Source organism: Genypterus blacodes, unplaced genomic scaffold, assembly GCF_046128005.1.
Source record: "Genypterus blacodes isolate CSIRO-AG114 ecotype Tasmania unplaced genomic scaffold, CSIRO-AGI_Gbla_v1 ptg000048l_1, whole genome shotgun sequence".
Lineage (NCBI taxonomy): Eukaryota > Metazoa > Chordata > Actinopteri > Ophidiiformes > Ophidiidae > Genypterus > Genypterus blacodes.
This window is the reverse complement of record NW_027466861.1, coordinates 69,106-82,438: the sequence shown is the minus strand read 5'-3', so window position 1 is coordinate 82,438 and position 13,333 is coordinate 69,106. Positions and strand designations below refer to the sequence as shown.

The 13,333-nt window shown below is 39.1% G+C and overlaps 4 gene segments (V, D, J or C); 1 reads left to right on the top strand and 3 right to left on the bottom strand.

The window, feature by feature from the left end:
• Positions 1-1,254: 1,254 nt before the first annotated feature.
• Positions 1,255-1,999, bottom strand: LOC143000571 (immunoglobulin kappa variable 1-39-like). The segment is given in 2 exon segments: positions 1,255-1,667; positions 1,879-1,999. Coding segments are annotated over 2 exon segments (357 nt in total).
• Positions 2,000-3,456: 1,457 nt separating this feature from the next.
• On the bottom strand, positions 3,457-4,184 carry LOC143000569 (immunoglobulin kappa variable 1-27-like). The segment is given in 2 exon segments: positions 3,457-3,854; positions 4,075-4,184. Coding segments are annotated over 2 exon segments (357 nt in total).
• Positions 4,185-7,357: 3,173 nt separating this feature from the next.
• Positions 7,358-8,112, bottom strand: LOC143000559 (immunoglobulin kappa variable 1-39-like). The segment is given in 2 exon segments: positions 7,358-7,785; positions 8,003-8,112. Coding segments are annotated over 2 exon segments (357 nt in total).
• A 2,384-nt stretch (positions 8,113-10,496) lies between these two features.
• LOC143000640 (Ig kappa-b4 chain C region-like) lies at positions 10,497-12,010 on the top strand. The segment is given in 2 exon segments: positions 10,497-10,690; positions 11,523-12,010. A coding segment is annotated over 1 exon segment (291 nt).
• Positions 12,011-13,333: the final 1,323 nt, after the last annotated feature.

Genomic DNA, 13,333 nt, shown 5'->3' with positions numbered 1-13,333 from the left:
GTGTAGGGCTTGACCATAGCCTGGAGGTATGAAGGAGCTGTTCCTTTCACTGCCCTGTAGGCTAGCACCAGAGTCTTAAACTGGATGCGAGCAGCTACGTGGTGCTTCTGGAGTTTGGACTTCTTAAATGATCCTCAGCTTCATGAAATTGCTCATTTAAGTATCAGAGTGTGATTCTTTACAGCTGCATATTTACACACAGAAGTTATAGAACAGGACAGATGAGATTGAAACACACACAATGAAGGTGACATAGGAGACTGCACATGGTGATTATTTCTTTTGCCACAGTAACTGTAGCTGATGTTGATTGATTGTAGCTTTAGGTGTGAGCAGCTGTGATCATGAAGCCAACAAATATCTTTATAACGTATTGTATAATGAGATGTAGACGAAGTTGGCGTGTTTCAGTGTGTGTGTAACATTGATGATTTGCATGTTTATAAGACAGTAAAGATCTGTTCATATTAAATGTGATTATTCTTTATGCTGTTTTGCTGTAACTTACTGATGTAACGGTTTGGGTAATTCCACAAAAATCAATAACTTCAGTTTACAGAAAAAAACAACATTCCTGATGTTGGAAAGACTGGTTCACTTCCAGCCTGTTGATTACATGATGCAGTGTTGCACACAGTGATGAATGACATCTAATGACTCAAATCAATTCAGAAAACAACTTAATTCAAACAAAAATAAAATGATACACAGTGATTATAGTATTACAGCAACGTTAAAGTTACAGATTCATTCACTTCATCAAATCCTTGTGTCAGTGCATTAACTTTGGTGTAAATAATTGTCATTACAAAAATACAAATTTCATTTAATCTGTGAAAAAGCGACTTTGGTAACAATCACTAAGTTGTAGTGATTTAATTTGTGTCTAGAAAATAAAATACATCCAAAGAAAACTGCATAAAGGTTTAAGGATCCAAAATTAAACGTAGGCCATGATCAACATGAAATGAAAAAAACAATTTGTTTTGAACACAAAAAAAAAACTTCTAACACATAAAATGAAAACAATACATTTTCTAGAACGAATAAAAAAACTCTTGAAGAGTTCTGAAGCTTTTGTATGATGTTATGTTATTTTTCCATTTTATAGAATGAAAATGAAATTGCGATGTTTGACTCTGACTTAAAGCGCACTTTAAAAAACCCTTTAAATTAATAAAAATCATTGGATAGAACCGTTTTTTCACTTGGAAAGTAGTGTAATTGTTTATGATTCAACATGTTGCAGTCATTTTTGTGATAAATATGTTTGGTTACTTGTAGTGTTTCTGTTTGTGTGCAGCTGTTGAGTCAGATCAGTTCCTCTGCAGCTGAAGGAGGTTTTTGTACGACGTTGTATCACTGTGTGAACGGGAAGCTGGCACTCTGCTGACAGTAGTAAACTCCTGCATCTTCAGCCTGGACTCCACTGATAGTCAGAGTATAGTCTGGGTCAGATCCGCTTCCACTAAAACGTCCAGAAACCCCAGACTGAAGAGTTGTAGCGTAATAAATCAGGAGTTTAGGAGCTTCTCCAGCTTTCTGAAGGTACCAGCTGAGGTATGAACTAGCACTTGAGCTGGCTTTACATCTGACAGAGACAGTCTGTCCTGGAGCAACAGACAGAGACTCAGGAGACTGAGTCAGGATGATGTCTCCTGATGAATCTGGAAAACATGAAAAAGAAGAGTTAATGAGACAAATACAGATCAGAGAAAGATGATCAACATCCAAACAAAAGAGAATCATTTCTGTAACATGGACAACAGATGGAAGAAGGTCAATGCTGTTTGTTTCAGTGTTTCTCCAGCATAGCAGAGTATCATGGAGCTAAAGCGGGTTGCATCTTGAAGCAAAGTTTGCAGAGGAGAGTCTCACCCTGGACAAGGAGCCCCAGGGTGCCCAGCAGTAGAATCTGTGACATCATCTTTGTGCTGCCTGTGTGTCAGTGGCTGTGAAAGGCCTGAAGAGCCACGGATCAACACCGACCTCTTAACGGCTGAGAGCAGAGAGGCAGGACACATATGCAAAAACACACAGGCACGCACGCACGCACGCACGCACGCACGCAATTTCTAATTCATTTATACATCAGGAAATGTTTTCAATATCAGTTCGATGTCATTTGATTATGAGATCATTTTGCTAACATCACTTAGTATTTGTTTCAGTGTAAACTTTTGTGTTCATCAGATGGTTTTTGTTGATTGTTTCTCATAAAGGTGAATAAGAGGAACATGTTATTTAGTTTCTCTTATAAAAGAAGATATTATGAATACTTTAACAGGTATGCTGAATTAAATGACACATAATCCCCTCTTGATATGTATTTACACTTTAGAGTTTTATTTTATTTTATTTTTTAACAATGTAATCAATCAGAAGACTGATTGATGCTCGCTGTTAAAATGCAGTCACTTGAGCTTCCATTGCAGTTTGATGTATTTTGGTTCTATGAGGATCTTAGTTTGCTGTTCTGCATGAGAAGCTTCTTAGAGGAAGTGAAACAACGTGTGAGTGAGTGACTGCTGAGCTGAATCACTGGAACCTGCTACTGGTTTTACTCTGCCCCCCCACCCCGCCTCTCTCTCTCTCTCTCTCTCTCTCTCTCTCTCTCTCTCTCTCTCTCTCTCTCTCTATTCTAAAATAGGTAATTTCTGTTGCTTGTTGTACATTGATGATTTGCATGTTTGTAAGACAATAAAGATCTGTTCATCTTAAATGTGATTCTTCTTTATGCTGTCTTGCTGTAAGTTATATATTAAATGTTTTTGGGTAATTCCACAAAAATCAATAACTTCAGCTCACAGCAAAAAATGACGTATACATGGTCTTTAAAAGACTGGTTCACTTCCAGCCTGTTAATTACACGATGCAGTGTTGCACACAGTGATGAATGACATCTAATGACTCAAATCAATTCCGTAAAACATCTTCATTCAAATAAAAATAAAATGATACCCAGTGATTATAGTATTACATCAACGTTTTTGTTACAGATTCTTTCACATCATCAAATCATTGTCAGTGCATTAAATTAGGTGCTAATAATTTTTATTACGAAAACTGAAATTTCATCTTATCTGTGAAAATGTGACTTTGGCAACAATCACTAAGTTGTAGTGATTTTATTTGTCGTCAGAGAAGCAAAAAAATCCAAAGAAAACTGCATGAAAGTTTCGGGAACACAAATTAAATGTAGGCCATCATCAACATTGAATGAATAGAAAAAGTATTTTTGAAAATGCCTAAGGAATTCATATTAATGAAGCCTGTGTATGATGTAATCTTCCCTTAATTATTATTTTCATTTTATAGAATGAAAATATAATTGGGATATTTGAGTGTACTTTTATAAACCCTTTAAATAGATATACATCATTAAATAGAAATGTTTTTTTTCACTCAGACAGAACTGTATTTGTTTATGATTCAACATAAATAGTAGAAAATATGTTTGGTTACTTGTAGTGTTTCTGTTTGTGTGCAGCTGTTGAGTCAGATCAGTTCCTCTGCAGCTGAAGGAGGTTTTTGTACGACGTTGTATCACTGTGTGAACGGGAAGCTGTTATACTGCTGACAGTAGTAAACTCCTGCATCTTCAGCCTGGACTCCACTGATAGTCAGAGTATAGTCTGGGTCAGATCCGCTTCCACTAAAACGTCCAGAAACCCCAGACTGAAGAGTTGTAGCGTAATAAATCAGGAGTTTAGGAGCTTCTCCAGCTTTCTGAAGGTACCAGTTGAGGTATGAACTAGCACTTGAGCTGACTTTACATCTGACAGAGACAGTCTGTCCTGGAGCAACAGACAGAGACTCAGGAGACTGAGTCAGGATGATGTCTCCTGATGAATCTGGAACACATGAAAAAGAAGGGTTAAAGAGTTAAAGAGACAAATACATTTCAGGGAAAGCAGATCAACATCCAAACACAAGAGAATCATTTTTTTTAACATGGACAACAAATGGAAGAAGGTCAATGCTGCTTGTTTCAGTGTTTCTCCATCATAACAAAACATTAAGGAGCTAAAATCGGTTGCATCTTGAAGCAAAGTTTGCAGAGGAGAGTCTCACCCTGGACAAGGAGCCCCAGGGTGCCCAGCAGTAGAATCTGTGACATCATCTTTGTGCTGCTTGCGTGTCAGTGGCTGTGAAAGGCCTGAAGAGCCACGGATCAACACCGACCTCTTAACGGCTGAGGGCAGAGAGGCAGGACACATATGCAAAAATACACGCACGCATGCACGCACGCACGCACGCACGCGCGCACGCACGCACGCACGCACGCACGCACGCACGCACGCACGCACGCACGCACGCACGCACGCACGCACACACACACACACACACACACACACACACACACAGAGTCATTGAAGTGTATCTGCTCTGATCATGTCATGGTGCCTCTGGAGTTTTGACTCCTTAAATGATCCTCAGCTTCATTAAATTGCTCATTTAAGTATCAGTGTGTGAGTCCATACAGCTTCATATTTACACACAGAGGTTATAGAACAGGACAAACGTGATAGACACACACACGATGAAGGTGACATAGAAGACTGCACATGGTGATTATTTCATGCTGTCACTTTAACTGTGTGGATTTTTGTGTTTGAGTGTAAGGAAGCAAATTTTGGGAGGAGGAATCAAAGGTGAAGGTTGTAGGAAGGAACAGCGGGTGTCCAGGAAGGATTGAATGATTTCTGTCAATATCTTCTTGCGCGAATGGTCTGATAGTAAACTCAGCCTGAGATTTTTTTTAGTGTTTGCCTCTGTTTGTCCAGTTGATTAAAATGATTTAGTGTGTGGTTCTTCATACTTTGACATGTTTGAGTGTTTTTATGTGAAGATTTCACTCAGTGAAGCAGTGATGGAGCATGAGGAGATGATGAGGATCAGGATCTCAGAGAGCTTCCTGGTGAAACATCTAGCAGATGTTTTGGACCTGTGTGCAGAGCTACAGAGTGTGGAGGTCACCATCAGAGGAAGATTTAAAGATAGAACCTACATTTTCTGTGGGCTGAAGTCCATCAGTCATGTTTGTGAGTGTTAAAGTGAGTTCACTATATTATCCCTTTGCACTCTGTTGTCAAATTGCACAAAAGTCACATTTAAAATGCTGCTATTGTTGCCCGAGTTGAGTATTTTTGTGTCTGTTTCTTTATGACAGTTGATGTTGATTGGTGTGAGGAGCTATGACCATGAAGCCAACACATGTCTTTATAACGTGTTATACAATGAGATGTAGATGAAGTAGGAGTTATTCAGTGTGTGTGTGTGTGTGTGTGTGTGTGAGTCTTCTCTGTAGCTTCCAGCTGCAGCTTTCAGTTCACTTTCTGTTCAGTCTGACTAAGGGAGGTTTTTGTACGATGGTTTCTCACTGTGTGAACAGCTCCTCACTGCTCTTGAGGTCATTTTCACTCTGACAGTAATAAACTGCAGCATCTTCAGCCTGGACTCCACTGATGGTCAGAGTGAAGTCAGAGTTTGATCCACTGCCTGTAAAACGATCTGGAATCCCTGATGCTCGATTAGTAGCAAGATAAATGAGGAGTTTAGGAGCTTCTTCATCTCTCTGTTGGTACCAGGCTAAAGAGGGTTTGTTGTTCCTTAGATAAACATCTTGACTGGTCGTACAGCTGATGGTAACAGAGCCTCCCAGAGCCGAGCTCACTGCTCCAGACTGAGTCACTGTGACCTGGTGTTTGGACTCTAAGGATACAGAAAAAAAATATCAAGCATGATGAAGATAACATGGTTTTGCGCGGCTTCATTTCAGAGGGACGGATGTTCATAGAGAAGTTTGATTCTCTGGGCTTTACCTGTGAAGCAGCAGCAGAGGAGAGTCCAGATGAGGACGCAAATCAAAGTCATGTTTTTGATGAGGAGGATTTCTGTGGCTTCGGTTGTCATGAAGGACAGCTGTCAGTCATCCAGTGTGTCAGGACTATAAAGTCTCCCAGAGCACTGGAGCATGGAGCTGCTAATGCAAAGTGGCTCTCTATGGAAATGCTCTACTTGACTCCAACAGGGACTTGGATCACTCTCATGATCCTGTTTCTACCTTGATCAATCACTTAACTGGGATTTCATAGATTTACAACATATTCAAGTCAATGTTCATGTGAATGTGGCGCAATAATGAATTAGGAAAGTGTCTTATTTTGTCATTAAAAGTGCTGCTACACATTTGGTGATTGTTTCATCATAAACTTTTAAATGATCAAATGTTGTGACATTGTTGGTAGTTGATGATATTACATCATATCACTTGTCTGTGTTTTGCAAGTTATTTTGGTGAGTTTGCCATATTCACAGTTACAGAGAACATATTATATCATATTATATTATATTTTAAAGTCAATCAAAGATAAAAACAAATAACTTTGCAATTCATTTATTAATCAGGAAATGATTTTGATATCAGTCTTAACGGCTGAGAGCAGAGAGGCAGGAAACATATGCAAAAACACACGTGCACACGCACGCACGCACGCACGCACGCACGCACGCACGCACGCACGCACGCACGCAGGCAAGCACGCACGCACGCACGCACGCACGCACGCACACACAAAATTTCTAATTCATTTATACATCAGGAAATGTTTTCAATATCAGTTTGATGTCATTTGATCATGAGATCATTTTGCTAACATCACTTAGTATTTGTTTCAGTGTAAACTTATGTGTTCATCAGATGGTTTTTGTTGATTGTTTCTCATAAAGGCGAATAAGAGGAACATGTTATTTAGTTTCTCTTATGAAAGAAGATATTATGAATACTTTAACAGGTATGCTGAATTAAATGACACATAATCCCCTCTTAAAATGTATTTACACTTTAGAGTTTTATTTTCTTCTATTTTTTAAACAATGTAATCAATCAGAAGACTGATTGATGCTCGCTGTTAAAATGCAGTCACTTGAGCTTCCATTGCAGTTTGATGTATTTTTGGTTCTATGAGGATCTTAGTTTGCTGTTCTGCATGAGAAGCTTCTTAGAGGAAGTGAAACAACGTGTGAGTGAGTGACTGCTGAGCTGAATCATTAGAACCTGCTACTGGTTTTACCCCGAAGAAAACTGCATGAAAGTTTCAGGAACATAACTTAAATGTAGGCCATCATCAACATCAAATGAAAAGAAAAAGTATTTTTGAAAACGCTTAAGGAATTCTTATTAATGAAGCTTGTGTATGATGTAATCTTCCCTTCATAGAATGAAAAAATATAATTGTGATATTTGACTCTGACTTCAAGTGCACTTTTATTTAAAAACCCTTTCAATAGATATACATCATTAAATAGAAATGCTTTTTTCACTCAGACAGAACTGTATTTGTTTATGGTTCAACATGTTGTTGTATTTTTTGTAGTAAATATATTTGGTTACTTGTAGTGTTTCTGTTTGTGTGCAGCTGTTGAGTCAGATCAGTTCCTCTGCAGCTGAAGGAGGTTTTTGTACGACGTTGTATCACTGTGTGAACGGGGTGCTGGCACTCTGCTGACAGTAGTAAACTCCTGCATCTTCAGCCTGGACTCCACTGATAGTCAGAGTGAAGTCAGTGCCAGATCCGCTTCCACTAAAACGTCCAGAAACCCCAGACTGAAGAGTTGTAGCGTAATAAATCAGGAGTTTAGGAGCTTCTCCAGCTTTCTGAAGGTACCAGTGGAGGTTTGTACTAACACTTGAGCTGACTTTACATCTGACAGAGACAGTCTGTCCTGGAGCAACAGACAGAGACTCAGGAGACTGAGTCAGGATGTAGTCTCCTGATGAATCTGGAAAACATGAAAAAGAAGAGAAGAGTTAAAGAGACAAATACAACTCAGAGAAAGATGATCAACATCCAAACACAAGAGAATCATTTTTTTTAACATGGACAACAAATGGAAGAAGGTCAATGCTGCTTGTTTCAGTGTTTCTCCATCATAACAAAACATTAAGGAGCTAAAATCGGTTGCATCTTGAAGCAAAGTTTGCAGAGGAGAGTCTCACCCTGGACAAGGAGCCCCAGGGTGCCCAGCAGTAGAATCTGTGACATCATCTTTGTGCTGCCTGTGTGTCAGTGGCTGTGAAAGGCCTGAAGAGCCACGGATCAACACCGACCTCTTAACGGCTGAGAGCAGAGAGGCAGGACACATATGCAAAAACACGCACACACACACACACACAGACTCAGTGAAGTGAAGTGTATCTACTCTGATCATGTCATGGTGCCTCTGGAGTTTAGACTTCTTAAATGATCATCAGCTTCTTTAAATTGCTCATTTGAGTATCAGAGTATCGGTTTGTGATTCTTTACAGCTGCATATTTACACACAAAGGTTTGTCAGAATGCACAGAACACAAGACCCAAGCGCAGATTCAGCTAACAAAAACTTTAATGAGGAAGGCAAAAGTGTCCAGTGGAGAAGGCGAGAGGCAGCATCGGGAACAAGCGTGAGTCAGGGGCAGGAGACGGGCGGCGAGGTCGGGTTCAGGCGTGGGTCAGGGACAGGAGACGGGCGGCGACGTCGGGTTCAGGCGTGGGTCGGTAACAAGGGCTAGAGAAGCAGACGTCGTTAGTTCAGGCAGGGGTCGATACACAGGTAGCTCGGGATCTCAAGAGAAGTACTGTCACGGGGAATACAGAACACTGGGAAGCCACAAACGAAAACAAACTGACAAAGAGCACATGAAACACAGGTGTATTTATACCAGACAGGGCAACGAGACACAGGTGAACGACATTAGGGGAGGCAGGTAATCACACTGATGGAGAAGCACAGGAGGGAGGGGAGTGAAGACACCTGAAACAGAGACAAGACAGTGATTTTCAAAATAAGACAGGAAGTGGCACATGAGGTGACAGAATGTGACAAGGTTAAAGTATAGGACAAATGTGATTGATACACACGATGAAGGTGACATAGGAGACTGCACATGGTGATTATTTCATGCTGTCACTGTAACTGTGTGTATGTTTGGCTTTGAGTATAGGCATTTATAGGAAGGAGGGATCAGAGATGAAGGTTGTAGGAAGGAACAGGTGATGTTCAGGAAGGATTGAATGATTTCTGTCAGTATCTTCTCATGTGAAAGGTCTGATAGTAAACTGAGCCTGAGATATGTTTAGTGTTTGCTTTTAATTTGTTTAATAAATTGTAATAAAATCATTTATTTTTCGGTTCTTTAAAAGCAACAGAACTGGCAACGTAATTCATGAAGAGACCTTTCAAGCGAAGAATCAATCATTGCATTAAAATGGCAAAGATTCCTTTATGATTTTGATCCTTAAAGCTTAAATACATCCTTAAAAGTTAACAATTGATTTTCAAGAACAGAAATATAAAGCAAAGAACCATCAGTGTAAAGTGATCGAATGTCAGCGTGCATCTGCAGTGTTTGACCTTAAAGTATTTTTGCTTAAATATCCAATATAAAGTGCATCTTAGTGTTTTATCATAGTGTTATCATAGTTTGTTTCGTAGAAGCTTCTGGTTAATTTAATTTGTATGATACTATAAATAGATCAGATGTTTGTTGAATTACTCTGACTTTGAGGTCTGTTTAATAATCTTTATATTTTGCAACATAGTTTGTTTAATTGTATACATACAATAGTTATGATATCAAATCATTATAAACATAAACTAATTAAATAGAAAATATTTTTTGAATAGTGTCCGGTTGTGTCATTAAAACTGTTACACAAACTTCTACACATTTGGTTATGTTTTCATCATCAATTGTTTAATGAACATATGTTGTTATATTGTTTGTAGTTCATGATATTCCATCATATCAGCGGTCTGTGTTTTACAAGCTAGGAGTGATTTTGGAGAGTGTGTCTGTGTGTCAGTCACGGTGTCACAGTCTCTATACACACAGAGGTTTTTGTACGACGGCTCAATGAGTTTGTAACACTGTGGCTCACTTTTGGTGGAGGAACCAGACTGGATGTTGGAAGTAAGTTTATGTTCAATATTTCTATACAGTGATAGGCACAACTGGGATATTTTGCATGAATATTGTACTTCTCTACTTCACATCTGCAAATTTGGATTTCTACATTGATAAATGACTTTTTAAAGTACTTTCCTTTGAAGAGACAGAAACACAGCAATAACAGAAAGAATCTTTACTTGATTGTGATTGCTGCTTGATCTAGTTTACCAGTTGAGCATTCATGACCCTTACTTTGAAGAAGAATGTACTTTGTAGTTGTAGTTTAGTTAGAAAGAGTCTCAGGGTCAAGTCTCTATACACACAGAGGTTTTTGTACGGCGACTCAATGAGTTTGTATCACTGTGGCGCACTTTTGGTGGAGGAACCAGACTGGATGTTGGAAGTAAGTTTATGTTCAATATTTCTATACCGTAATAGGCACAACTAGGATATTTTGCATGAATATTGTACTTTACACATCTGCATATTTGGATTTCCACATTGATAAACATTTTTTTGAAGTACTTTCCTTCAAAGAGACAGAAACACTAACAGAAAGAATCTTTACTAATATTTGATTGTGATTGCTGCTTGATCTAGTTTACCAGTCATGCATTAATGACTTTAAAGAAGAATGTAGTGTGTAGTTGTAGTTTAGTCGAGTCTCTCTACACGCAGAGGTTTTTGTACGGCGGCTCAATGAGTTTGTATCACTGTGGTACACTTTTGGTGGAGGAACCAGACTGGATGTTGGAAGTAAGTTTCTATATAAATATTCTATCAATGTGAGTTTTAATTCTTTGCAGTTAATTTAAACATTGATTGTGTTGATTTACGTCACTTAAAGTCTCGATTACATTTTTTACATCTATTTCTTCACTAATCACACGTAGAGCAGCTTCAACTGTAGAAAAGACTAAGCTAATATTTCAGCTTGAAAATATTGCATTATGTTATCTCATATAACATTTTTTGAAGCCAATTAAAGTTAAAAACAACGCACTTTCTAATTCATTTATTCATCAGGCAATGTCTTAATATCAGTTTGATGTCATTTGATCATGAGATCATTTTGCTAATGGTATTTGTTTCTTGTAAACGTTGTGTTCATCAGATGGTTTTGTTGATTGTTTCTCGTAAAGCTGAATAAGATGAACATTTAATTTAGTTTCTCTTCTCCAGTAGACATTATGAATACATTAACAGGCACGTTGAACTAAATGACACATAACCAACTCTTGATATATATTTAACTGTATTTATGTATGAGAAATAATTATATGTACAATTTTCTTCTATGTTTTTAACAATGTAATCAAACAGATAACTGATTGATGCTTGCAATTAAAATGCAGTCAAATCTTTGCTTCTTGAGCTTCCATAGTAGTTTGATGTATATCTGGTTTTATGAGGATCTTAGTTTGCTGTTCTGCATGAGAAGCTTCTTAGAGGAAGTGAAACAACGTGTGAGTGAGTGACTGCTGGAGCAGAAAAACCATCTGACACACAGTAAAGATGTGAGAGAGGCTGGTGTTGGATTGACAGCTGTGTGGTCCCTGTCCAATAAGCTGATTGGTGTCTCCTATAGGTGATGTGCGTCCCACCCTGACAGTGCTGCCCCCCTCCAGCATGGAACTGCAACAGGGGAAGGCCACGCTCACGTGCCTGGCCAACAAGGGCTTCCCATCAGGCTGGAATCTAGCCTGGAAGGTGGACGGCAGCAGCAGCAGCAGCAGCAGCTGGGAGCAGATCAAGAGCCCCGGGGTGCTGGACAAGGACGGCCTCTACATCTGGAGCAGCATCCTGAGACTCCCTGCAGATCAGTGGAGGGGGTTGGTCTCTGTGACCTGTGAGGCCACCCAGGGCTCCCAGACTGCAGTCTCAGAGACACTGAGGAAAGACGAGTGTCCCCAGTCCTGAGCGGAATCACTGGAACCTGCTGCTGGTATTACTCTGCATCTGCACTCAGTAAACCCCCCCCCCTCTCTCTCTCTTGAAATAAGTCATTTCTGTTGCTTGTTGTATTATTGATGATTTGCTGTTTGTAAGACAATAAAAATCTATTCATAAACTCAATTTGTCTCAAAGTGTTTCAATGTAATTTTTCTTTGTGCTGTGTTGCTGTTACTTATTGATTTAATTGTTTGAGTAATTCCACAAAAATCAATAACTTCATTTTACAGCAAAAAACAACAAATACATGACGTTCAAAGGACTGGTTCACTTCCAGCCTGTTGATTACATAATGCGATGTTGCACACAGTGATGAATGACATCTAATGACTCAAATCCATTCAGAAATATGTCTTTATTCAAATAAAAATAAAATGATACACAGTGATTATATTATATAGATATATAACAGCAAGGTTTTAGTTACAGATTCTTTCACATCATCAAATCAAATCAAATTGTGCCAGTTCATTAACTTTGGTGCACACAAATATCCTCTTATCAGTGAAAAAGCGACTTTGGTAACAATCACAAAGTTGTAGTGATTTTATTTGTCTCCAGAAAAGAAAAGAAATTCCAATAAACTCTGCATGAAAGTTTTTAGGATCATAAATTGAATGTAGCCATCATCAACACATAGAATGAGAATAATATGCTTTTTAAAAGGAATAAAAAAACTCTTGAATGAATGATGTTTTGTATGATGTAATCTTCCCTTTATTGTTGTTCTGTACTGTTGTTTTTAAGAATGAAAACTCCATTGGGATATTTGACCCTGACTTCAAGTGCACTTTTATAAACGCTTTAAATAAATAGAAATCCACATTGAATTGAATTGTTCATGATTCAACATGTTGCAGTCATTTTTGTCGTAAATATATTTGGTTACTTGTAGTGTTTCTGTTTGTGTGCAGCTGTTGAGTCAGATCAGTTCCTCTGCAGCTGAAGGAGGTTTTTGTACGACGTTGTATCACTGTGTGAACGGGTAGCTGTAACCCTGCTGACAGTAGTAAACTCCTGCATCTTCAGCCTGGACTCCACTGATAGTCAGAGTGTAGTCAGTGTCCGATCCGCTTCCACTAAAACGTCCTGACACCCCAGACTGAAGAGTTGTAGCAGAATAAATCAGGAGTTGAGGAACTGCTCCAGCTTTCTGAAGGTACCAGCTGAGGTATGATGAACTAACACTTGAGCTGGCTTTACATCTGACAGAGACAGTCTGTCCTGGAGCAACAGACAGAGACTCGGGAGCCACGGATCAACACCGACCTCTTAACGGCTGAGAGCAGAGAGGCAGGACACATATGCAAACACACACGCACGCACGCACACACACGCACACACACGCACACACACACACACAGAGTCAGTGAAGTGTAACTGCTCTGATCATATCATGGTGCCCCTGGAGTTTGGACTTCTTAAATGATCCTCAGCTTCATGAAA